Source organism: Hyaena hyaena, unplaced genomic scaffold (genome assembly GCF_003009895.1).
Source record: "Hyaena hyaena isolate Hyena2069 unplaced genomic scaffold, ASM300989v1 scaffold_377, whole genome shotgun sequence".
NCBI classification, from domain to species: Eukaryota; Metazoa; Chordata; class Mammalia; order Carnivora; family Hyaenidae; genus Hyaena; species Hyaena hyaena.
Genome location: NW_024081010.1, coordinates 54,303 through 81,882, shown reverse-complemented (window position 1 = coordinate 81,882; position 27,580 = coordinate 54,303). Strand labels below are relative to the sequence as shown.

The 27,580-nt window shown below is 41.7% G+C and overlaps 1 protein-coding gene across 5 annotated transcripts in view; it reads left to right on the top strand.

Annotated features, from left to right (window-relative positions):
- The first annotated feature begins 7,917 nt into the window (after window positions 1–7,917).
- Window positions 7,918–27,580, top strand: part of LOC120244288 (CDKN2A interacting protein) — a 36,312-nt gene continuing 16,649 nt past the window's right edge. The window contains exons 1-4 of one of the 5 annotated variants that reach the window (XM_039250699.1): window positions 7,918–8,472; window positions 8,929–9,059; window positions 9,487–9,615; window positions 15,524–15,668. In XM_039250699.1, coding sequence (XP_039106630.1) covers window positions 8,198–8,472; window positions 8,929–9,059; window positions 9,487–9,615; window positions 15,524–15,624 — 636 coding nt within the window. In that variant the 5' untranslated portion in view covers window positions 7,918–8,197 and the 3' untranslated portion in view covers window positions 15,625–15,668. Of the gene's footprint in view, window positions 8,473–8,928; window positions 9,060–9,486; window positions 11,606–11,981; window positions 12,378–15,523; window positions 15,669–27,580 lie in introns of those variants that run through there. The other 4 variants (XM_039250700.1, XM_039250701.1, XM_039250702.1 and 1 more) reach the window with 4 other exon arrangements.

Sequence of the window (27,580 nt, the reverse complement as noted above, 5' to 3'; positions counted from 1 at the left end):
TTCCCTGGTGAGAAGAAAAACACTTACTTTGTTTCCTTCCTCAAAATTAATTGAGGTTTTTAAAAACTCATCCTTATTCAACCAACAGTTGCACAGAAGGGGAAGAAGAGGAGATGGGATTTTTGAAGTGTTGCCCTTGGTTTTCATCAAAAGTTTTCAGTTCTTGCTGCCGAGATCATTGGCTGGACTTTCCTCTGCTCCCCTGCTTTACTATCCCCCATTAGATTTTATAACACCGGTTGTCAGGGTGGCCCTTGGTAGGGATAAATTCATAGGTACTTGCTAAAATGAAGGAATGACTCCATCGACCCAGATACTCCTTACCAGCTTACAAATTTTCTACCAACCTCTTCGTCCCCGATGGTGTTAAAAGAAACTGCTTTGGGGAGCCTGGGTGGCTCAGTCGGTTAAGTGTCCACTCAGCTCAGGTCATGATCTCATGGTTCATGGGTTCAAGCCCCGCATTGGGCTCTCTGGGCTGACAACTCCGAGCCTAGAGCCTGCTTTGGATTCTCTCTCTCTCTCTCTCTCTCTCTCTTTCTCTCTCTTTCTCTCTCTCTCTCTCTGCCCCTTCCCACTCATACTCTGTCTCTCTCAAAAATAAATAAAACATTTAAAAAATTAAAGAAAAGAAACTGCTTCATAAAAATTAATATTAGTCTCTAGTATTAAAATAGGAGGGGGCTTTGGCAGATATGGCTAAAGATGCTCATTTTCTCGGGAATTCCAGAAATGGCTCTACCCCTCTAGCTAGTACTTGGGATGTGAGGTATTCCGTGGCCACTGCCTTTTGCAAGACGCAGCAGAACATAGAAAGCAAAGAAGCAAAGTCCTGACTTGTACAGATCAAAAGTCTAGGTAGAAGATAATAGCAATAAGGGCAGAAGAACATTAGATAGGGAGTCAGGCTACCTCTGATCCAATAAGAAATTCTGCACAGGAAAGGAGAACTTGAACGGAGGGTCGGAACCAAGAGAATGAGATTCCCGGCATGTTTCCCCGAGGAACCCGCGTGCCTGGCCCCCAGCCCCCTTGGCTGAACTGCAGAGGGAGGGAGAAGAGGGAGCAGATGCTGGAAGACACAGGAGGCCTGGGGGTCCTTGCACCAAGTGACCCAGGCCTCAAGAAGCCAGGGGAGCCAGAAGACACCCAGAGCACCCTCCTCTCAGAACGCATGGACGGGTCTATGGTCTCTGGGCCAGCGTCACCGAGAACATGGCACCCTAAGCAACGGGATGCTCCCCATGCCTGGGCGAGGTGTGAGTACAGCCAGGAGAGGCCTCCGACTGCCACAGGCGTGAGAGAGACGGAGCAGAGGCCTCCCTCTGGGAGCCTACAAGGACCTACAAGGACAAAAAACTGATAGAAAGATGAACGTTTTAGGGGACGCCGGGGAACCACTCACCTTGGCCCCCACCTTCAGCCCCTGTGCCTGCACACAGCGTAAGCTCCCTGGGAAGGATACTCAAAACCCGGAATGGACTGGAATGTAGCTTCCGGTGCTGGGTGAAATGGGATCTTAACATACAAAGTGAATTGGATCATAGAAAAACAGTTACATTTCTTTGTGCACCTTGAGTTTGTGGATTGAGATTTGTACCTGCTGAACGAACTCGGTTCATCTGCAAAGATGTTATTTGCATAAACCAAAAAAAACCCAGTGATTACAATGGCACCATGACCAAATAAAACTTAAAGACATGTTTCTAAAGGGCATTTATTGACTGTTGACTATGTACCAGGTCTGGCCTCTTCTCTTTACATACATGATCTCATTTATTCCTTACAATTCACAGGGGCAGGTACCCCCACTTCGTGTTTAAGGAAACAAAGATTTAGAGAAGTTAAATAACTTTTTAAAGTAAACTTGACACCCAGTGTGGGGCTTGAACTTCTGACCCCAAGATCAAGAGTTACAAGCTCTAGCAACCAAGCCAACCAGACACGAGAGAAGTTAAATAATTTGCCCAAGACCACAGGTGATACATAATGGAGACAGAATTCAAACCCGGGCATGTCTGACTCCTAAATCAATATTCTGAACCACTGGTTAGGCTACTTACTCTCCCCTTGCTTGGCTTCACAGATCTCTCCAGAAACATCCCTTTCTACTGCCCCTGGTGTTTCTAGCTTCAAGGCAATCACACATTCATGTACCCCAGCCCTGGGTACAAAGAAGCACAAAGTTCATATCCTTCCTGCTCCTGGTTACCAAATTGCCTAGTAACTAAGGGGCTTGCTGCCATAATTTTGGTGCCCGGATTTAACAAGTTTCAGCTCACTTTTGCAGCCACTACACCTTGTGAGTTAATCAAAATTGCTGATTAATGAGAACAAACTGAGGGTTGATCGGGGGTGGGAGAGAGAGGAAGTGGGTGATGGAGGGCACCTGTTGGGATGAGCACTGGGTGTCATATGGAAGGAAGCCAATTTGACAATAAATTATATTTTTAAAATTGCTGATTAATTAAACTTCACCAAGGAACAAAATGTGACAGGGGACCAGAGTGCTAGACCAGAAGTCAATAGACTATGTTCCTTGGTTTCTCATTCTCGCTCTTTCATTAATCAATTGTTTGATCTGGGCAATCACTTAACTACTCTTACCCTCAATTTCTTCATCTACAAAATAAATACAATCTTAAGGTCTCCTTCCAGCTCTGACTTTCCGTGATTCTGAAGAGTGGAGATCCAGTTTATTATTTTATGGGAAATTGAACTGTACTTCTCCAAATACTAACTATTCTCTGATCTAAATCTGTATCTCAGTTCTAGATTTAAATCTCCTACTTTCTGGGATGAGGCACAGGTAATGTTTCACAAAGGGATGGAAAATTACACATAATAATACCTTGTCTTGTTACCATTAGGAGAAACATGAAGACCAGAGATGAAATTGTTTTTAGGAAGACTCTATATAACACTATATAAAGAAATATAAGAACTGCTGTAAAAAGATTTTATCACTTTGACTATGATGTGGAGGAAAGACATCACCCTGGTAACAAGATCTCACACAGGCAAATTGTTTTGTGTCCTCTGAAACTGCTTACTACCATCCTTTAAAAATATTTTCTGGTATTTGGTGATCTTTCTCAAACGGCTGTTATCTCCATTTCCTTGAGTGTAAGTTCTCTGATTTATCTGGTTTATTTCCCTTGCATGATACCGACCCTGCTCAAATGTTTTATTGTTCTCAAGGTGGACACAGGACTTAGACCAACGCAATTGGAATATTTCATACAAGTGGTTGGAGTGTTTATTTAAAGGATACATGGATTCCCAACAGAACCTCAGGACATCATCAAGAACTATCCAGAAAGAGATATTCTTGGGTTGCTAAGCTAGAGAGGAGGTACATGCTGTGAGCTCCTCAAAACCATCTTGCCACCATGCAGGAAGAGCTTGCCTGAGACTGAAGGTGACACAGAGAAAGCAAAGTCTAGAAATGAAAAGTAACAGGCTTCCGGATTATATTATTTGAGTACCTGGACCCCATGGTCTACTCCCTAGTCTGTCAAAAACACAGCCAATAAACCCCCTTTGTATTTAAGTAGAAGCCATTGTAAATTTTTTTTTTTTTTTTTTTTTGTCACTTGCAATGGAAATCAATCAAACTAGAATTTGTGAGCCTGGAGAGAAAGTCCATAATTCTCTACTTCTTCACATCAGCAGATGCCTAAGGGTTTTCTAAAATTGAGATAATTGCTTTGCCACAGGAAAAGTAAAGTGGAATCATATCATATCATATCTGACTTTCATTTACATGTTGATTTTAGAAACTAACCCCATGAAAGATGTAATATCACAATCTTATTTAATTCTCGAAGCAGCAAACAAATTGATTGACACTTATTTATGTTAAGGATGAATATACAAAAGGCAGAAACCCTGGAGGTAAGTAGAACTCTAGAATTTTCCACCTGCTGCCAAGTTACCACCAGTGATTGCATTTTCTCTTAAAGCCAAGACTGTTTAAAAAAAAAGTTTATTTTATTTATTTTGAGAGAAAGAATGAGAGAGGGAGAGGAGTGAAGAGAGAGAGGCAGATAATCCCAAACAGGATGCACGTGACCAGCATGGGGCCTGACACAGGGCTCGAACCTATGAACCATCAGATCATGACCTGAGCCAAAATCAAGAGTTAAATGCTCAACCAACTGAGCCACCCAGGCACCCCAAAGCCAGACTTTTTGAATGCCCAAATATCTGCCTACGTCTCTTTTTCAGAGTTTTCTTACATGACCTGGGAATTAAAAGAGTTAATTGTCTACAATTGGGAGACTGAAATTAAAGACTAACTATAATAGTTTAATGCATTATAAAATGTATTTTAAAATGTATTATTAAATGCATTGTTCAGGGCACCTGGGGAGCTCAGTCGGTTAAGTGTCCAACTTTGGCTTAGGTCATGATCTCCTGGTCCAGGAGTTCAAGCCCCACGTTGGGCTCTGACAGCTCAGAGCCTGGAGCCTGCTTCAGATGCTGTGTCTCCCTCTCTCTCTGCCCCTCCCCTGCTCACACTCTGTATCTCTCTGCCAAAAATAAACATTAAAAAAATGTATCCCTCTCTTAGCTCCTTTCAGTCATAGACACACATGCTCAAGCTACTCCCATCTTAATAAAAGCTGCCTGGACCCCATGTCCCTTTCCAGCTTCTTTGTTCTCCTCTCTTTCACAGCCAAACATCTCCTTTCCCCACTCCTGAACTCACTCCAATGTCCCCATCACTGCACCCAAACTGCTTTTAATAAGTTCATCAATGGTTCCAGCCTCTAATCCCACTGTTCAACAGCAGTATTCCTCTTCCTTGATTTCTCCCCAGCTCCTGGTGCAGGGGACCACTCTCTTCTTCGGTTTTTCAGGACACCTCTCTTATCACTGTGATTTGACTAACTTGTGACCTCATACACTTGTGTTGGGTAAAAGTTTTCCCTTCACAGTGGAATGTTTCTCAAGTCAAGCCATAATCTCGGCAGGTACATTGGCTGGAGCATTTGCTTGACAGAGACCCCCGCACTCCAAACACACACCTTCACGTTGAATGCTTCCTTAGTCCTCTGCTTTTTTCCGCAGTCGCCCTCAGGAGCAGGCGTCCAGAGGGCCATCAGGTCGCTGCATGGGGCGGCCATCTTGCCACTGGAGTTTTTACCGAATTTCTTCAGAGACACAACATAGCTGCAGTTTGAATGAATGTGCTTCTGCTTGTAGTGGAAAACTTAATCTCACGAAATTAAGAGAATTCAGCCACTTGTGGCTCAAGACTCAATTGGGGGGGGGGTGGTAGGTATTTCTTTGTTTATTAGGATTCTCCTCCTGTCCTCCTCTGATCAGGTTTCTAGTGGGGGGTCGTGGTCGGGGGAGAGGCTTGGGTATCATCCTAGCATTGTCTCCATGCTTCTTTCTGTCTTCGCTCTCTTCCCTGTAGGATTTACTGACAGCGAACTTTCTGATCTTCCAATTCAAGCAATGCTTTGCAACCTGGGCCATCCAAATGTCTAGCCTCTTTAGGATGATGGTGCCTGGAGGTACTCAGCATGTCTTTCTCTGGGCCATATATATATATATATATATTTTTTTTTTTGTAATGTTTATTTTTGAGAGGGAGAGAGACAAGAGTGCAAGCAGGGGAGGAGGAGAGAGAGGGAGACACATGCAAAGTGGGGAGGGGCAGAGAGAGGGAGAGAGAATCCCAAGCAGACTCCACACTCACAGCACAGAGCCTGACGCCAGGCTCACGAACTGTGAGATCATGACCTGAGCCATAATCAAGAGCTGGGGCTTAACCGACTGAGCCACCCAGGTACCCCTCTCTCTGGAACTTTTTGGATTCCAGATTCCTCCTTCTGGACCTGGGAGAGATAAGCATGTGTATATGTGTCGGGAGGAAGGAAGGGAGCTGAATAGTTGATTATCAGAACAATAAAAGGGCCTCTTTGTGCTCATTTCTGCTCTTCTAAAGGCCAATCCAGGTGGCTCGGGGCACCATATGGGCTGTCTTCTCCCAGAGGTGCCGGCAGGCCTGATACTTCCCTCCTCCCCTTCTCCTTCACTCACACCGATTTTCCTAAATTCTCTTCCTACCTTTTTTCCTTGAATCGTTACCATAGCCCAGAAAGGAATTTGTCTCCACAGGGTGAAAAGACTTTTTATTTTTTTAAAAAATTTATACCATTCTTCTTAACTTTGTGGTCCATGGTCTATGCCCTGAATCTTTATAAGCAAAGTCAACTTTTTAAAAATGAAAAAGAAAAATACATGTAGCTTTTCTGCCAAGCACCAGGCTCTTGAAAAGTGGCTTTCAGACCATACTGCTTTTATTTTAACTTAAAAAAAAAAAATCATTGTGGAATTCAGGCACTGTTTGTTCTCCTCTCAAGGCAAGGAAACTGATAGGTAGAGGGCCACCCGGCAACAAGAAAATTAGTGGGGAAATTCTTGGCTTAGAATGCACACATATGATCTAGGTAATCACAGATTCTTTTACTTGCTATGTTCTCCATGCCAAGTGATTCATGAAAGCAAAGCGCATAAAATTTCTCCTCTTCTAAACTGCCAAATTTCTGCAGCCTTTCATCTCTCTCAAGTTTCAGAAATTTGCAGTGAAAAGGAGAAAAGAAGAGCAAAATTAGAAGCATTGAGGCTTCGAAACTCCTTTGTGTCTATGCTTTTCCGGTTTTCATTTGGTGTGGCGGGCGGGACAGAGGGCAGTATTATTTTCGTCCAAGAGTTGGATGTTGATTGTTTCAGTATGTATATAAACGTTTTCTTTAAAAAAAAAAAAATCTTACCTAGGGGCGCCTGGCTGGCTCAGCCAGAAGAGCATGCAACTCTTGATCTCCAGAGCCATGAGTTCAAGCCCCACCCTGGGTGAAGAGATAAATAAAACTTAAGAGAAAAAAAATCTTATCTACTTTTTGGGCTTGGTTTTTCTGATTCAAGCATTTCTGAACCAAAGTCCACATTTAGTGAAAGGCAATCTTTTTACTTCGTAATTTATCATTCTTACATAGCACTTATTTTAACGTACTAAAGCATATTCATCTTGAAGGCACATATACCTGAAGTTGGAAGCGTTAACAATAAGCAAGTCGGAGGTAACATTGTGAAGTTGGACAGTATAAAGTAGGGGAAAAAAATGCCAGAGCGGGAAAGGCTCAAGGGGAGAGCTTCGGGGCGATACAGAGAAACGGGCACTTCACCCGGCCGCCTCCGGGCTATTGGTCCAGTTGGGGGTTACGGTTTGTGCCTCTGAGGAAACACCACGATCGTCCTCGGCGCAGTTACGGACCAAACCCCAACGCCGGTGAGAGGAAGCCGGCGTCGCCTGGACTGCGCGGCGGATACCAACCTAACCCCGCGGGGCAAGGGCGAGTTTCGAAGACTCCGGGTGCAACAGCGAACTGGATTAATCCTCTGACCTCACTATCAGCATCATGACTATTGAACACGTTGACTATTTAACGTTCCTAAATGCCCCGCGTCCGGCACGGCCCGCGAATGCTTCGCTCGTCTAACATTCAACAAAGCGCCCAGGAGCTGTTCTCTGACAAGATCAAAAAGATGGAGGCGAGCTTTTGTTCACTGCGGCCCCTCTCCACACGGGCGTCTTCCGGCGGAGACGCGCACACCGCGCACGCGACCGGCGGCTCCGGGTCGGCGAGGACGCGGCGGCACGCGAGGACCTCGCCCGGCCTTCCCCGCCTCCGCGGCCGGAGCCGGGGCGGGGCGGAGGGAGGGAGGCGGCGGGAGCGCGCGCGGCGTCACAAAGCCGAGCGGGGACGCGAGCGTTGGCGCCGGAGGCCGGGGCGCCCCGCGCGAGGCCACTTGCGGCCCGCCCTCGCGGGGCGGGAGGCGTGAGCGCTCGCCTCCCGCCCCGCCCCCGCGGGTTCCCCTCCGCCTCCGGCCCGGGCCGACGCTCGGGCGCCGCAAAGCGTCCTGGGAGAGCCGGCTCGCGCCGGAAGGACGCGCAGGCGCTCGGCGGCGGCGAGGTTATAAAAGGGAAGGAGCCGGCGGCGGGCGGAAGTGGGCGGTTCAGTGACTCCAGGCGCTGTTGTTTGGCGTCTGGGCCTCCCGAGGGGCGTTCTCCGGAGGGCCGCCAGTGCAGGCCGCAGTGACAGGGCCGCTCGCCGCCGCGCACCCCGCCTCTTCCCCGGTGCAGCGTCCGCGCGCGGCCTCGGCGACCCGCAGGCCCAACATGGCGCAGGAGGTGTCGGAGTACCTGAGCCAGAACCCGAGGGTGGCCGCCTGGGTGGAGGCGCTGCGCTGCGACGGCGAGACTGACAAACACTGGCGCCACCGCCGGGAGTTTCTGCTCCGCAACGCCGGGGACCTGGCCCCGACTGGCGGCGTTGCAGCCGCCGCCGGCGCGGAGGAAGCTGCGGACGCCGAGAGCGGGAGCCGCAATCGGCAGTTGCAGCAGCTCATCTCCTTCTCCATGGCCTGGGCGAACCACGTCTTCCTCGGGTGCCGGTGAGTGAGCAAGCGTCCCCCACCGGCTCTCCGCGTTTTGTTTACCGCCCCCGGGCTGCGGCCCGGAGCCTCGGCGGGGAGGGGAAGTTGCGAAGCGCGGGAATTTGCGGGACTGGCTGCCCTCCGAGGAGAAGAAGGGCGTCTCAGCCAGAAGCCGACGTGATTAACAGCCTGCCCCCCCTTCCCCGCTCCCGGCGGGCGGGGGTCTGTCGGTGGGGTCGTTGGTTGACATCGCTTTCGTGGACAGACCCTGAATTTCAGGGATGGGGAGCGAGGACCCCGCCTCCCAGACTCCCGGGCGTTTGTTTCTGGGGTTCCAGGAAACCGAAAGTTCCCGGCGGTTGGTACACTTTGTTGACTACGACCAGGAAATGCCGTTCCTGTGGCTTGTTTTTGCACAGCAGCCGGAGTAGCTGGGAGGAAGCACTTTTTAAAAGTGTCTTTTTCTTTTTTCAGGTACCCACAAAAAGTTATGGATAAAATACTTAGTATGGCTGAAGGCATCAAAGTGACAGGTGCTCCAATCCATACCACAAGAGACGAACTGGTTGCCAAGGTGAAGAAAAGAGGGATATCGAGTAGCAATGGTTAGCAGATCATAGATGTGAACATAACATACATAGGAGTTTAGAACATAAGTTTGATGTAATTAGGAATTACTTTTATTACTCATTTTTTAACGAGCTAGAATTTATACACTTATTAATCAAGTTGGAACGTTAAACCTGTGTGTGTGTGTTTTAGGCCCCCGTTTTGATAGTTTCCTTCGACTGCTTTAGATTTTCAAGTGTCTGTGTTGTCTGTGCTGTTGGTTTTTTAATGGTAGAAATTAATGATGCTACTCAACACTGTTTTGAGAAATTAATGAAGTTAGTCCCCACTTTTTAAAGAAACTGCAAGTCCTGAAATATCTTTGCCTTACACCTTTTTTTGAACAAATACCTGTCTTGTAAATTGTCAGCCTATCTCTATGGGCTAGACTTAGTCACATCTGTTTTCCCTTTTTTTTTTTAGAAGGGGTAGAAGAGCCAGCGAAAAAGCGAGTCCTCGAAGGGAAAACCAATTCAACGGTTGAGCAAGATCATGCGAAAATTTCTGCCAAAACAGAACGTGCGTCAGGTCAGCAGGAAAACACCTCGACAGGTACAGGGTCATCCACTAAATCAGAGAGTAGTGGAAACTCCACTCGGAGCTCTGGCACCTCGGGTCAGAATAGCTCTGCAAGTGAAGGAGATCGGTCTCTTTCCAGCCAAAGTAGTAGCAGCGTGTCCTCTCAGGTAACAGCGGCAGCGTCTGGAAAAGCTTCTGGGTCAGAAGCTCCAGATAAGCATGGTTCGGTATCATTTGTTTCTTCGTTGTTAAAATCCGGTGTGAATAGTCATGTGACCCAGTCTGCCGATTCCAGACAACAGAGTGGATCACCTAAAAAGAGTGCTGTGGAAGGCTCTTCAGTCTCAGCCTCTCAAAGCATCTCAGAGATCGAGGTGCCCTTGTTGGGCTGCTCCGGAAGCGCAGAAGGAGAGTTGCCGCTGTTGTCTTCTAAGCCAAGTTCAGAGACAGCTACAGGTGGGTTAACTTCCAAAACTAGTTCAGAGTTGAGCGTTTCCGCGTCTGCTTCTAAAAATAGTTCCACATCAGGCATATCCTTGCTAACTCCCAAGAGCGGCACATCGACACCCGCAGCACTGCTGACTTCCAAAAGCACTTCACAGGTGGCTGCATCCCTGTTAGCTTCCAAGAGCAGCTCCCAAACCAGCGGATCTCTAGTTTCCAAAAGCACTTCCTTAGCAGGTGTGTCCCAGCTGGCCTCTAAGAGTAGTTCTCAGACGAGCACATCCCAGTTGCCTTCCAAAAGTACTTCACAGTCAAGTGAGAGTTCGGTTAAATTTTCTTGTTGCAAGTTAACCAATGAAGATGTGAAGCAGAAACAGCCTTTTTTCAATAGACTGTACAAAACGGTGGCGTGGAAGCTGGTGGCTGTTGGCGGCTTTAGTCCCAATGTGAATCATGGAGAGCTCCTGAACGCGGCTATTGAGGCCCTGAAGGCCACTCTGGATGTGTTTTTTGTTCCGCTAAAAGAATTGGCAGATCTGCCTCAGAATAAAAGCTCTCAAGAAAGTATCGTCTGTGAATTGAGATGCAAGTCTGTGTATTTGGGCACGGGCTGTGGAAAAAGCAAAGAGAATGCAAAAGCTGTTGCATCAAGGGAAGCCCTGAAGTTGTTTCTCAAGAAGAAAGTAGTGGTAAAGATCTGTAAAAGGAAATACAGAGGCAGTGAAATAGAAGACCTCGTCCTCCTTGATGAAGAGGCAAGGCCTGTAAACTTACCCCCAGCATTAAAACATCCTCAAGAATTACTATAATTTGTCCAGAATACCACTGCATATGATGTTTGGTATTGGAAGAGAAAAACTGGCTTACTTTTGTATAATATGAAACACAGGCTTTCACAAATTTTGTATTGCTTTTTTCCAGTTTTGCAGAAAATTTACATTCTAGTTCTCTTCACACAGTAGAGGTTGTAAATAATTTATGAATGACAGTACATATTAAAAAATATGCATTAGCAGCATACCAGGATGCTGTTTTATTTGCTGAAGAAAATACTGTCTTCTATTTTTAATGATCCGTTAGGTACGACGTGTAGTTCTGTAGAATCTTAAAACTTTTGTACTACTTTCAATTTGGTGAAAATGTATTAAGTTGTCTACCATGCTTTTTTTTCCCCCTAGCTGAATAAACCTCCACATCAAAGAAAAGGGGACCATAGTATTTGAATGTCTGAAAGTCTGTGAAGCTTAAGGTTTTAAGAATGTTGCCCATGATACTGAACATGTCTGTTAAAGAATAAAAGAAAAAATAGTTGCCTCAGACTATTTTTATGAGAAGTTGTAAGCATTTTTTAGATAAAAGCAGTATAAAGTACTTAAGGTTATTTTATTCTGAAGTTGTTTAAAATTCACTATGATTTTGACCGCTGCAGATTCTTTACGTGGGTTAATTTATGTTTGAGGTAAAATACAATTTACACTTTTTCTTAAAGACATAAATGTGGGTTTCTATATTAAGCATATTTTGTGACTACTATTAACAGATTGATTTGTTTAGATATTAAATGCTTTAAGCTATTTTACCTTTTCAAGAAGTTGTGTTTTTTTTCCCCTCCTCTAAGTCAGAACCAATTCCTGCATATGGGCTTCTCACTACTGGTCATTGTAAATTACAGTCAGTTAATTTTTCATAGCTAATACCCAACTTTTTATGGATAGAGAAGTTACAGTTTGCTAATCTAGAACGAGATGGTTTCTTTATTTACAAATCTCAAAAGAATACTGGGAACAGTGGAGAGCCATGCTGAGCTCTACTGAGCTTGTTCAGTTGAGTTACATTTGTTAGTAATGAAATGGAATCCTGTGTCTGACATGATTCTGATTGTATTACTCTATTGTATGTTCTCTCATTTTTCTTCAAACTCTGGCCCAGGATTCTCTTTCTGGCCTTCTTTCCAGCTGCTGCATGTTGAGCGGTGGTGGCAATAATGTACAGAGAAAAATCAAGAAATGACCTTTTAAATGCCAGTTACGTTGGAAGAGGAAAATTGAACCTCAGTAGCATCATTTTAAGTATGAAGAAGTTCTGTTTTATATTCTAGAAGTAGACAAGGATACTTACACACTTGAAATGATCACCTTTCACTTTACCAGATAATCTTTAAAAATGATTGTTTTGAGGATATAAAGTTAGATACTGGATATCAAAGTCCATATACTATAAATGGGTTGCCTTATATGTTGTGAGAAGCAATAACATGAGTGTTATGAAACCACTTCTAACTACTTGACTTTTCTCTGTCTTGCAGTGTGTATTTTGTGGGACAGTGATTGCCAGAAGCCAAACGTTACAAAGGATAAATACATTTCTGTAAAATGTATCTAATTAGGTGATTTGGTAATTTCCTAAATTGGCTTGTTTCAAGTTAATATAGATTATTAAAAATATTTTAAATTATAGTAACCTTTTGACATGGTAGACTTGGAGGAAGTTGCTTAGTGTAAAAGCATTGTTTATAAACATTTGCTGTAGGTTTTTTAAGAGCTTATAATGGGCGCCTGGGTGGCTTAGTTGGTTAAGCGTCCGACTTTCGCTTTGGTCATGATCTCTCGGTTCGTGGGTTCGAGCCCCGCGTCGGGCTCTGTGCTGACTGCCAGCTCTGAGCCTGGAGCCTGTTTCAGTCTGTGTCTCCCTCTCTCTCTGACCCTCCCCTGCTCACGCTCTCTCTCTCTCTCTCTCTCCTAGAAATAAATAAAACATAAAAAAAATTTAAAAAAAAAAAAAGCTTATAAAATGCTCATAGTCAGATGTAAGGGATCTCAGAAGAGAAATGCAGATTTTACAATAGTTCAAGACAGTGTAATGCAGAAGAAAACAAGCTTTGGCAGGAATCTGTTATTCTTGAGGTAGAGTCTTGGCTCCCTTTGGGAATTCAATCTTTTAACTTCATCTGTAAACTAAGACAAATGGCTGTCTGAAAGAACTATGAGGATTAAAGGCGATCATACACTTAAAGTGCACTATACTATATTAAGTGCTTATGTACGTATGCTCCTTCATAATCTTACGAGTAACTATTCTTATTTGGCCCATATTTCAGATAAAGTAATTTGGTCAAAGGATGAATTCAAGCCTGTATCTGGTTGTCTGCAGAACACAGCTCTTACTACGTTGTCTTTCTCCTGTTTTTAAATGCTAACCTTTCTGAGACTCCCAGATTGTAGGTTTCTACCGGTTTTATTAAGTGACAGAACATCTTTCCAAAGCCTCATTTCCTTGGAATGAGTCACATCAGTAGTCCTTCTGCTTATTAATCCTTCTCCTTAGTACTTAACATGTCTTGAATATTCTCAACTCCTTTAAATAATTTGCAATCTAGTTATCATGATGGGAAATACTGAATTTCATTTTTAGATCACTGGTGAGATCATGTTCTAAAACTGATTTTTCTTAATGGTACTAAAATTGAGATTTTTTTTTTTTTTTTAGCAGTAAAATTGGTTGACTTTGAAGAATAGTGTTGTGAATTTTTAACCCAAATTCTTGGGGCCTGCCACTGCTTCCATTGGCTTGGGTAATTGTCATGAGGATATGTGTAATTTCCAAGGCTTTTTATAGGTATTATGTACATATTTATATACATTTGTATGCGTATATATAAAAAGCCTGCTCCGACTTAAATTATGTATGAAAGAAAGAGCATTTTTCCTACCAAGTATAGATTTTTTTTGGTACAGATTTCTCCTTGCTGTTTAGGTCCCTGAGGAATGGCAGTGAGAAGGTAACCAAAGCCAGCATCAATTGGGAACCACATCAGTCCTACAAATGTGTTGTTTTTGCAGTTTAAGGGGAAGTTTGTCGGCTTTTTCCTCAAAAACTGTGCTAAAGTCCTCCATTGACTCACTTCAGTGGCAAATCTCTTGGTATCAATTTTAGCCATGACTTTTGAAGAATAATGTAGTTGAGGAATAGAAATGTTCTCTGTAGCTTTTTATCATTTAAACAACAACAAAAAGACTGAAGGAGGATTATTATCTGCAAATGAACATTAATTTTTATTTCTGTCTGTTCCCTTCCTATTTATGGAGGAAAAAAATGAGTAGTTAGTGGGCAAAGTTCCAAAAATAAGTTAGTTAACTAACTTGGAAAGGGGGGAAAAAAAAGTAATAATGAAAAGGAAGAATTACAGGACATTCTTTTAAAAACTAGAGATTATAGGGGTGCCTGGATGGCTCACTTGGTTAATTGTCTGACTTTGGCTCAGGTCATGATCTCACGGTTGGTGAGTTCAAGCCCTGTGTCAGGCTTTGTGCTCACAACTCAAGAGTGTGGAGCCTTTATTGGTTTCTGTGTCTTCCTCTCTCTCTGCCCCTCTCCTGGTCACTCGCTCTCTCATAAAAATAAACATTAAAAATTTTTTTTAAATAATAAAAACTAGAGATTACATATACTAGTACTTAATAGGAAGCAATCAAATGCCTTCTGTGATTTAGAAATTTTTATGAGTAGAATCAGAATCCTTGGCAGTCATTAGGAAGCAACCAAACTACCACAACATAAACAGTAAATACACCGAACAATAAAATTCCTATAGAAATGGAATGTATGTAATTTGAAAAGGACTATAAAGACCTGCCAAATGGTAAGAATCACCTAGTGTTTTTCCTTATGATTGTTGTCACGTAAATCAGTTTAGCAGGGCTCGGACACTCTGAAATGAAAAACTCTAGTTCTGAATATGTAATTAGTGGTTTTCAAACTTTAGCCATATATCCTCAAAGTGAAATGGGAGCCCTGGGTATAGAAGACAGGAGCAGGACTATAGTTAAAGGAGAGTGGCCACCATTGAGTCCCTTCTTCCTTAATTCCTGCAGAACCTCTTTGAACCATGAGCAGAAGGGGTTTAAAAACCATGGGACCCAGTATAGATAAGCTTCCTTCTGCAACAGGTATTAGAAAGCCACCAGTTTACTACAAAGTGGAACTTAACCTGTTTTTAAGTAATCTACCGTATAGAATTTATAGTTAGTAGGGACTCATGTAAGGCTTAAGGGACCATCACATAAATGAACTTTTAAGCAACACTAAAAATAGCTACCATTTATTTCTTCCTTTTTTATTATGAAATATAATTGCAGAAGACCGTAAAGTCCAATAATCATTAATTGAATGCTCACATAACATTACCTAGCTCAAAAAATAAAACTATATCCCCACTGCAAGAACTCCCATGTGAATAGCTGCCATTTATTTGGTGCCTACAATATGTTGTTGGTTAACGTTTTGTTTTTTTTTTTAAGTAAGCTCTATACCCAACGAGGGCCTTGAACTCCAGACCCAAGATCAAGAGTCACCTGCTATACTGACTGAACCAGCTAGGTGCCCCTGTCTGTGTTTTTCTGAGTCTCCCTGAACCCTCTGAGGAGGTGGGTTGGTATTGATCCTATGTTACAAATGAGAAAACTGGTGACCATTTTGTATTGTTTCTCTCAAATCACAGAGCTAGTATATGTTGAAGCAAGGACTCAAGTCCAGGGTTCTTACAGAAGACTAAACCATGACTTGGTTCCAATTTGGAGCAGTGAATGTGAATACCAATGAGATAAGCTGTCCCATGACATTTATTTCCTATGTTCCAGAAAATAGTAAGTGTAATCCCACTTTGAGGAAAATTTGAGAAATTTTAGTTGACCATTTAAACTAGGAAGCTTCTAAAGAAGTAAACATTAAAGGAAACTGCTCAAGTATGTATCTGAAATAATCATCGGAAAATATTTCCTAGACATTCTATTTGTAGAATTCAAAGGGACAATACAGAGGCAATGGTGTAATCAGTGATGTAATCAATGGTTGAAGCAAATTATGAATCCTGTCTCATTCTCTTCACCATGTGTATATTATTTTTTTGTACACTAGCTAAAGAAAAATGGTTCTCACAGGATAAGAATAGAGGTCTATGGAAGCATTTCTAGTTTATCTTACCTGTATGCACAGATAGTGAACCATACTCAATGTGGGGATTCTCAAATACACTCAGTAATCTGCATTTGGGAAACCATTATGGGGTAAAGTATGTGTGCCTTCTGTCCTTGTTTTTCACTTCAAAATATTCAATGCAATCAAGAGAAATACGATATATGTAAAATAAGGATACTATTTTGAAAATATTTGTTCCTTTTCCTTTGTAATTTACATTCTCTAGCAGTTATTCTGCTATTATAGCTCCTATAGGAAAGGAGACGATAATATGACTTGAGGAAAGTCCATACCAGGGATACCAAGGAAGTTAAAATCCACTCATTCCAGCCTTAGTAGATTTTGAGAAGAAGGATAAAGAACGAAAGCAGGCATCTGATTCATGTGGGTCCTGATCTGGTTGATAGCATGAACTTCAACTGTCAGTAATAAGGCGGGAGTAATGACAGTTTTCATTTAGTGAGGATGCCTTGTTTATCCCAACTGTCATCAAAGAATGCATCAGTCCTTAGCAGGGTCCAAGAGATCCAAACAAAGAGGGCTTGAATACGAAATTCTGAAGGCATCAGGACCTTAACTCCAGAGCCAATGAATCGTACAACACCAGGGGGCGTCATTCCCACAGAATACAATGGATGTCATTTAATACAGTGAGCCATGTCCCTTGGAGTTGTGGAACAAGGTGGACCTAAGGGAATCCCTGAAGTTGTTGTATGAGTAAACTTATTTTTAAAATCTGACTTTAAGAAAGTAATTTGGAAACATTTTAGTGGTTCTATGAAGCATGGATAGCATATAAATTCTAACTGTTGTTGTTAAAGAGCATATGTTTAAGCTATGTTGACCATACTGGGGACACTATTTATACATACTTGGTCGTGAGTTATTTTGCCCAACACTTTCTTCTATAGGAAGAATTATTTTAAGAGAAGAGCCTAAAATCATATGATCAGATGAAGCAACGCTACTTGGCTTACGTAAAGGATTTGTTTTCCTCTATTCACAAACCTTGGGGGAAACTTTCAGGAACTAGGTGGTTGAAGAATTATGTCAGTTCAGCTCTGGAATAACACAGAGTGTGCTCAGTGTTCTCTCCTGCAGATAGATAAAGCCCCTTAATTATCGAGTTTGCTTCTGTACACTCAGTTTAAACCCACCATCCCTTTCTCAGTTTCCGTTTGATCTGTGTCTCTGCTCCATTAATTCTCTCTCACTTGTTACCTTTGAGCTAACACAAATCAAAGATCACAGGAGTTTTACTTTCTAAAACCATGGAAGATAGTACGCACTTCCGAAGTCAGACATCCCATAAATTTCAGTGTGATATTGGCTCTGGGAGAACAGTGAAAGAAAATTGCTGACTCCTTTTGATCTCTGTCAGTATAAAGCCAGAGGGGAGAGACTGGTACATAGAAAATAATATAAGGTCGGCTCAATCAATTCTGTTCCCTGTGAAATGGATCTATGAATTTTGTGTAGACTTTGGTGGTTTTTTAGAATTAAAATTCTACCCCTTATTGTAAGGAAATCCATGCCATCATATATCAAAGCAAAGCTTTCCCACTGAGTCTTGACCTACAACAGACAAACTAAAATAACATTAACAGCATATTGATTTTCTATTCCTGCTGTAACAAATTACAACAACTTTGGTGGCTTAAACAATACAAATCTGTAGGTTAGAGGTCCACTGCAGGTCTCTGAGGGCTCAACTCAAGTTGTTGGCAGTCCTGAGGTCCCTTCTGGAGGTTCTGAGAAAGAATCCGTTTGCTTGACTTTTCCAGCTTCCAGGGACTGCTTATATTTCTTGCTCCTGACCCCCTTCCTCCACCTACAAAGCTAGAAATGGTGGGTTGTGTCCTCAAATGGCATCATCCTCACCCTACTTCTGCTGTCCCGTCTTCTTTTCTGCCTCTGGCATCTCCACCTACTCCTTTCTGCCTTTCTCTCCCACTCATAGGGACCCCTGTGATTCTATTAGTTTCACACAGATAACCTCCCTATTTTTAAAAAGAATTTACATGTTTCTAATTTACTTTTGAGAGAGAGAGAGCATGAGTGAGGGAGGGTCAGAGAGAGAGGGAGACAGGCTCTGAGGCAGGCTTCAGGCTCTGAGCTGTCAGCACAGAGCCTATGGCTGGGCTTGAACTCGTGAGCTGCAAGATCATGACCTGAGCTGAAGTTGGACACTTAACCAACTGAGCCACCCACGCACCCCAATAACTGCTCTATTTTAAGATCATCTGATTATCTGATCAGATGATCAATTTTAGTAATTCCATTTACAACCTTCATTCTCCTTCACCATGTAATGTAACATATTGACAAGTTCCAGGCACCAAGACATGATTACCCTTGGGGTCCAGTGTTTTACCTACCATATAGAGATTTTAATTCACCACTGCTGCCACCACCATTTATCTTAGGAATGTTGGCTTTCTAACTTCGGGAGTCAAAAGTGTTGTCTACCTTGCTGCTGAGCAAGATGCAGAATGGAAAGTGGTACAGCTTAAAAATGAGTGCAGCTTGATGAATTGATGCAATTAAGATGGATATACTTATTTTAAATAATGTCTGATCACAAGTAGTTCTCTGCCACTTAAAGTCTAATTACGGAGCCTTTTGCTACTTCAAAGATCCTTAAATAAGAATGACTTTCTCTTAAGGGTCAAATAATGGAAGTAAAATAACTGCTACAATGGCAAGCAAATTGTCGACAGTTTTTTGAGACTTCTTTTGAGGCTAGTAGACAGACCAGAATTGTATCTTCGCCATAATGAGGCTGGTGGGTATGGTAGGAGCTATAAAATAAGTGCTCCACACCTAATTTCATTTACATATCGCCTGACTCTGATGTCACAAATGTTAAATGCCAACTTCTTGTTGCTGAGAAATATACATCTTTTTTAAAAAAATTCATTTAACAGTGTAGTATCAGTTTCAGGCATAGAACCCAATGATTCATCACACATACAATACCCAGTGCTCATCACAATAAGTGCCCTCCTTAATGCCTGTCACCCTTTTAGCCTATCCCCCCACCTCCCCTCCAGCAACCCTCAGTTTGGTCTCACCAGAGAAAGATACATCTTACATTTTTTAAAAGATTTTATTTTTAAGTAATCTATACACCCAATATGGGGCTTCAACTCACAACCCAAGATCAAGATTCACACACTCCACTGACTCCAGCCAGGCACCCGCAATACATCTTACATTTATAGCTCTCAAGTATAGCTGGACAAATAGCCAAAAGGCATATGTAATTATTAAAACACGTGATTGGACATTCTTTAGAGCCATAATGGTTAATTACATCCTAGGCATTTAAAAAATCATATTGACTGACTTCAAATGTCTCACATTTCATTGTAAGCATTCTGAAGATGTAAAAGGGAAGTATTCATGAGGAACATGACAGCACATGTTGTGCTCAACATAATATATATACTTTTAAATTCAGAGTTATGTTTTTTAAACAGCAAATTTATAAAACACAAGTTTTCTGTGCTTCAAAGAAAGAACATCTTTATTTGTAAAGCATACTTTTATTTCATTATTCTACCACTTTCAAAAAAATTTTAGGCCACCTTTTTTGGAAGAGACTTTTGTTCCAGAAGCATATTCTTTGGAATTGCCTCAGTGATTCAGTGGTAGAAAATGTTTGTATTTTGTGGATTGATTTGATTTTTTACTTTTACTTGAGTATGAAATGCACTTATCAAATGGGGCCTCAAATTAACTCATCAGTTTTGATGACTCACAAGTTCCCACTTAAGGGCTCTTGTGTCATTTGTCAACTGGCTTAACAGGAAAGTTGTTCAATCTTACCATTTCTCAAGTGCCTGTAGCAGTTAGGATTCTTTCGTTTCAGGCTATAGAAATTAACTTCAAAATGGCAAAACAAAAATTATTAAAAGGTTACTCATTGAATCAAAGGACAAGTTAAACTACCAGACCTCAAGAATCTAGGGAGAAGATGCCTGTAAGAGACTCGTTTTAGACCTAGAGACACATGACGATTGAAAGTGAGGGGATGGAGAAACATCTCTCATGCAAATGGATGTCGAAAGGAAGCCAGGTTAGTAATACTTATTTTGGACAAAATAGACTTGAAAACAAAAACTAATGAGAGACAAAGAAGAACACTTTATATTAATAGAGGGAACAATCCAACAAGAAGATACAACAACTGTAATGGTTATGCACCCAACATGAACACCCAGATACATAAAACAGTTAATAACAAACATAAAGGAATTAACTGATAACACAATAACAGTAGGGGACTTTAACATCCCACTTATATCAATGGACACATCATCTAAGCTGAACATCCACAAGAAAACAATGGCTTTGAATGAATCCACTGGAACAGATAGATTTAACATAAATTCAGAACATTCCATCCTAAAACACCAGAACACACATTCTTTTCAAGTGCACACAAAATATTCTCCAGAAGAGATCACATGTTAGGCCACAATACAAGTCTCAACAAATTCAGGAAAACTGACATCATACCATGCATCTTTTCTGACCACAATGCTATGAAACTAGAAGTCAACTACAAGAAAAAATCTTGAAAGACCACAAATACAGGGAGATTAAACAACATGCTACTAAAGAACGAATGGGTCAACAAGGAAATCAAAGAGGAAATAAAAAAGTACATGGAAACAAGTGAAAACAAAAACACAATAGTCAAACTTCTGGGATGCAGCAAAGGCAGCTCTAAGAGGGAAGTTTATAGCAATACAAGCCTGTCACAAGAAGCAAGAAAAATCTCAAACAGCCTAACTACACCTAAAGGAACTAGAAAAAGAATAAACAAATCCTAAAACTAGCAGAAGGAAGGAAACAATAAAGATCAGAGCAGAAATGAATGATATTGGAACTAAAATATCAATGGAACAGATCAATGAAATCAAGAGCTGTTTCTTTGGGGGAAAAAAATCAATAAAATTTTATTTTATCAAGAATAAAAGAGAACTCAAATAAAATTACAAATAAGAGAATAACCAGCTGATAACCAGCAAAGAAGTTGAGTCTGTAATCCAAAAACTCCCAACAAATAAAACTCCGGGACAGATGGCTTTATAGGTGAATCCTACCAAACATTTAAAGAATTAATACCTATTGCTCTTAAACTATTCCAAAAATAGAAAAGGAAGGCAGACTTCCAAATTCAATCTATGAGGCCGACATTATTACCCTGATACCAAAACCAGATAAAGACACAACTGAGAAGAAGAACTACAGGCCAATATCCATGGTGAACATAGATGCAAAAATTCTTAACAGAATACTAGCAAACCAAATTCAATGATACATTTAAAAAATCACTTACCACAATCAACTGGAATTTATTCCCAAGATGCAACAGTGATTCAATATTCACAAATCAATCAATGTGATACATTACATCAAATAGAAAGGACAAGAACCATATGATCATTTCAATAGGTGCAGAGAAAGTATATCCATTCATGATAAAAACCTTCAACAAAGTAGGTTTAGAGAAAACATACCTCAATATAATAAATGCCATGTATGAAAAATCCACAGCTACCATCATCCTTAATGAGGGAAAACTGAGAGCTTTTCCCCTAAGATCAGTACTAAGACAAGGTCGTCTGCTCTCCTCACTTTTATTCAACATAGTTCTGGAAGTCCTAACCACAGAAATCAGAACACAAAGAAATAGGGGCTCCTGGATGGCTTAGTTAGTTAAGCACCCAACTCTTGATTTTGGCTCAGGTCATGATCTTTGGTTGTGGGATTGAGCCCTGTGTTGGGCTCCACGCTGAGTGTAGAGTTTGCTTGGGATTCTCTCTCTCCCTCTCCCTCTCCCTTTCTCTCTCTCTCTTCCCCTCCCCCACTCATGTTCTCAAACAAACAAACATTAAAATAAAAAGAAATAAAAGACATCCAAGTCAGTAAGGAAAAAGTAAAACCTTCACTATTTGCAGATGACATACTATATGTAGAAAACCTGAAAGACTCCACCAAAAAACTGCTAGAACTGACAAATGAATTCAGTAAAGTCACAGGATATCAAATCAATGTGCAGAAATCTGAATTTCTATACAATAATGAAGGAGCAGAAAGAAGAATTAACAATCTCATTTACAACCGTACAATAAGATACCTAGGATTAAACCTACCCAGAGGTGAAAGACTTGTACTCTGAAAACTAAAACACTGAAGAAAGAAATTGAAGATGGCACAAAGAAATGGGAAGACATTCCGTGCTCATGTGTTAGAACAACAAGCATTGTTAAAATGCCTATACTACCCACAGCAAACTACACACTTAATGCACTCCCTATCAAAATACCAACAGCATTTTTCACAGAGCTAGAGCAATCTTAAAATTTGTATGGAACCACAAAAGACCTTGAATAACCAATGCAATCTTGAAAAAGAAAAACAAAGCTGGAAGCATCACAATTTGGACTTCAAGTTATATCACAAAGGTGTAGTAATCAAACCATGGGGCACCTTGGTGGCTCAGTCAGTTAAGCAATCGACTCTGTTTTTGTTTTTGTTTTTTAATGTTTATTATTTTTGAGACAGAGACAGAGTGTGAGCAGGGCAGAGGCAGAGAGACCAGGAGACACAGAATCTGAAGCAGGCTCCAGGCTCTGTGCTGTCAGCACAGAGCCTGATGCAGGGCTGAAACCCATGAACCTTAAGATCATGACTTGAGCCAAAGTTGGACGCTTAACTGACTGAATCACCCAGGCAACCCAAAGCGATTGGCTCTTGATTTTGGCTCACGTCATGGTTTCACCGTTCATGAGTTCAAGCCCTGTGTTGGGCTCTGCGCTGATGGTGCAGAGTCTGCTTGGGATTCTCTCTCTCCCTCTCTCTGTCCCTCTCCAACTCGTCATGCTCTCTCTCTCTCTCTCAAAATAAATGAATAAAAAAAAGACTAGTACAGTACTGGCACAAAAATAGACACATAGATCAGTAGAACAGAATAGAAAATCCAGACATAAACCCACAATTATATGGTCAATTCACCTTTGAGAAAGCAGAAAAGACTATGAAATGGTAAAAGATAGTCTCTTTTTGGCAAATGGTGTTGGGAAAACTGGACAGCAACATACAATAAAATGAAACTGGACCACTTTCTTACACCATAGACAAAAATAAATTCAAAACAGATTAAAGGTCTGTGAGACCTGAAACCATAAAAATCCTAGAAAAGAGCACAAGCAGTAACTTCTTTGATATTGGCTGTAGCAGCTTCTTTCTAGATATGTCACCTGAGGCAAGGGAAACAAAAGCATAAACTATTGGGACTATGTCAAAGTAAAAAGCTTCTACACACAGCGAAGAAAACAACTAATAAAACTAAAAGGCAACCTTCAGAATGGAAGAAGATATTTGCAAATGACATATCTGATAAAGGGTTAGAATCCAAAATATATAAAGAACTTATAAAACTCAACACCCAGAAACCAATTAATCCAATTTAAAAAATGGGCAGAAGACATGAATAGAAGACATGGATATCTATCTTCGGAGATATCCAAAGAAGACATCCAGATAGCCAACAGACACATGAAAAGATGCTCACCATCACTTATCATCAGGGAAATGCAAAACTACCGTGAGCTATCATCTCACATCTGTCAGAATGGCTAAAATCAACAACACAAGAAACAACAGGTGTTGGCCAGGATGTGAAGAAAAAGGAACCTCGTCCATTACTGGTGGGAATGCAAACTGGTGCAGCTACTGTGGAAAAGAGTTTGGGGCTTCATCAAAAAGTTAAAAATAAGAACTACCTTATGATGCAGCAATCTCACTACTGGGTATTTACCCAAAGAATAGAAGAACACTAACTCAAAGGTTATGGAAGCAGTCCAAGTGTCCATCAATTGATGAATGGGTAAGGAAGATGAGGTATGTATGACACACACAATGGGATACTATTCAGCTATAAAAAAAAGAATGAAATCTTGCCATTTGCAATGACATGGATGGAGCTAGAGATGTATTATACTAAGTGAAATAAATCAGAGAAAGACAAAATACCATATGATTTCACTGTTATGTGGAGTTTAAGAAACAAAACAAGCAAAGGGAAAAAGAGAGAGAGGGCACCTGGGTGGTTTGGTTGGTTATCTGACTCTTGATTTTGGCTTAGATCAAAATCCTGGGGTTGTGGGATCGAGTCCCACATTGAGCTCTGTGAGAACCTGGAACTTGCTTGAGATTCTTTCTCTTTCTCCCTCTGCCCCTCTCTCCCTCTCACTCACTCACTCTCTAAAAAGTAAATAAATTAATTTTAAAAAGAGAGAGAGAGAGAGACAAGTCAAGAAACAGTCCCATGGGTATCTGGTTGGCTCAGTTGGTAGAGCATACAACTCTTGATCTCAAGGTCATGAGTTTGAGCCCCACATTGGACATGGAGCCTTTTTTTTTTTTTTTTAAAGAAAAGAAACAATGTCTTAGTTAAAGAGAACAAACTGATAGTTATCAGAGGGGAGGTGGCTGGGAAGTGGTTAAATAAGTGATGCAGACTAAGGAGTGCACTTATCATAATGAGCACAGGGTGACGTATGGAAGTGTTGAATCACTATATTGTACACCTGAAACTAATATAACACTGTATGTTAACTAATTGAAATTAAAACAAAAACCTTTAAAAAACGACATTATGCTGAAAAAAGAAGGGAGAATCTAAGCAGTAGAGACCATTTCTTTCTTTCTTCCTTCCCTCCTCCCTCCCTCTCTCTCTCTCTCTTTTTAAAGTAAACTCTACTCCTGAATTGGGGCTTGAACTCATGACCCCAAGATCAAGAGTCACATGCTCCACCAACTGAGCCAGCCAGATGCCCCAGAGACAAACAATTTCATCAAGGTCCTGTCATCAAAACAATTCAGTTCTGGGGCACTGAGCTTTATATTCTCAGGAAAGAGAATCCAAGTTACTAAGCTTAGGTTACCTGTCTGTCCCATGGGGTGGGGGTGGGGGTGCACAAATAATTTATTGACCAATGTCAACAGTAGACTTAGCTCCATGAAGGCCCAGACACAGATACCACCTGCATATATCAAAGTTTATTTTTTTACAATTTATTTATTTTGAGAGAGAGAGAGAGAGAGAGAACAAGCAGGGAAGGGGCAGAAACAGAGACAGAATCCCAAGCAGGCTCTGTGCCATCAGCGCACAGCCCATTGTGGGGCTCAAACTCCTGAACTGTGAGACCATGACCTGAGCCGAGATCAAGAGTCAGATGCTTAACTGACTGTGCCAACTGGACGCCCCTCAAAGTTTACCTTTTTAAAGGATATAGAATGAAGTTAGCACAGTCAGGAAACTCTGCAGAGAAATCAACAATAGTTTCCAAAGACAAAGAAAAGTTGAAACTTCTGGATCCAGACCCTCAAGAGATAATGTTTGGAGTTGGTGAGGGTCACATCAGACTTTCTAAAGGCTCCGCTGCCTCCCTCAGGCCCACATTTATGCTGCAGAGGCTAGAGGTCTACAATGCAGGCTGTCTAATAAGGCCGCCGTATCCGAACCAAACACATCCGATGGTAGAATTACACTCTGCATACTATGATTTCTAGGGTTCAATAGATGGCACTTTTAGGCCTGGAAAAAACTTAATCTGTGGCTCTTAACTTTCCCAAGATACTACGGCTTGAGCCAAGAACACACTTGAATTCAATGCTGTAGGACTGGAACAAAGTCAGTTACTTATGTGTCCCCAGGACTGTAGCCCCTGGACCAGTTAAAGAGGCTGTCCTCAGCCAGGCACCTGGATCCTGGTGCACACTCTCTCCCCATTCTCAGAGTCTTTTTTCCCTAAAAGTAGCCCAAGCAATTATTCCCCAGACAAAAATAGGCAAGAGATTTGCCTCAGAAACTCACCCTCTAAAACCTGATCAGAATAACACGGTGCGGGGCTCTCCCACGATGGATTTTTCTCACCACGGTTACCGTGGTTTCCCTTCTCCTGGATTTCGAGCTAGTGTCACATCTAGTGGAAGGTGCTCTTTGCTGCTACCCTCATATATTGGTCATCACTGATTTCCCAGAGAAGCTGTCTCACTAAAATAATCTCCAACGTTTTCTTCCAGTCCAACAGTTAAGAGCTGGTAACCACAAACACAGTGAGTGCTCTTAAATCTGATACAATCTGTAAGAAAGAATTAAGTATTCAGCCTTCCTTGCTTTATCAGTAAAAGGTGCTTGTGACAAATGTCACAGTGGAAGGCTGGCACACTAACAGACGGGGCTGCTCCCTCGGGAGAGGAGAGAGCCAGCCCCAGAGGGTTACGCTGTTTTAGGCCAAGCACGTCGTCTCAAGAGTCCAATACCAGCCTGGCAACTTAGTGCTTCCCACCTGCCCTGGGAAAGTCTCTGTTCCACACAAGACCCTGTCTTCAGGAGCTGGTGAGGGTACTTAGCAGGCAGCTTGTGAATGTTGGTGAGGCACAGGACACGCAGCACATCCTAACTGGGCGCAGGGTGAGTTGTTTCTTTAGCGCGCATCCTAACATCAGGCATAGTCACCCATGTAGTCCAATATACTTAATCCTCCTCAAAGGGATTGTTGTACCTGACACGTAGCAGCCCAAGGAACCCTGAGGTATACAGCAGGCATATTAGACCCAGTGGGTCACATTATGAGCCAACAAGGTCAACCCTAGGCATTTTTGCATTCGCTAAAAAATCTAGCAGCATAATAATACTAATTTTGTGTAGGAAAATGAAAATGCGATGAAGCCATGAAAAAGACCGCAAATGTAAAGTTGTTAACCAGCAAAGAATGCACAAAGAAGAGCTATAGATAAGTGTGGCTCAATAGCAGCACAGATGGAATAAATATAAAGCCGTCCAAGGTAAAAATTTAAATAAAATTGGCACTTAAACTTAATGTGTATAATTTGGGAACAAATATGAGTTATGCATTATGTGTTTGTAAAGTTTTGTTATAATACAGACCAAATTCCAGAGTTTGAAAAGTTGGTGGTGTGAAGTTGGCATGTTGCACTTATTTTCCGGGAAACAATCCAAAACCATAAGAGAAAATGAGCAAAAAACAAAAATGGGTATGTATGTGTAAGAGAGAGAGAGTGAGAGAGAAATTAGGAGACAGCAGAAATGTCAGATCACAAAATAGTAGAGGGACTGTGAAAAGCAGGGGGGATCAATCAGGAATGAGTGTGGAAGGATATAGCGGAAACAGCTACAGTGTCGTAAAACCAGCAAATTATATTTATCAAAGTGAGGATACATCATGAAGCACAAAACTTAAATCCTTTGCGACAGTGGGAACAGTGTATGTGCACCAATGGGATAAGTTCTCATGGAGGAAGCAGTCTGTCTCTGTAGCAACAGGAGAAAAGAGATATGGCATCATAGAAACAAACAAACAAGCCATCCCAACCTACAAACAAAACTGTAGGTTGTAAGAAAAATCCCAGCCAGGCGGCAACACAGTTTGGGATTTTCCCCAACAGAACTTCCTACAAATAGTGCTCCAGGAATAATTAGTCTGTTTCAGAGATGAGTAAGCAAAAAAAGAAACCATACAGGATCTATAAAAGTATA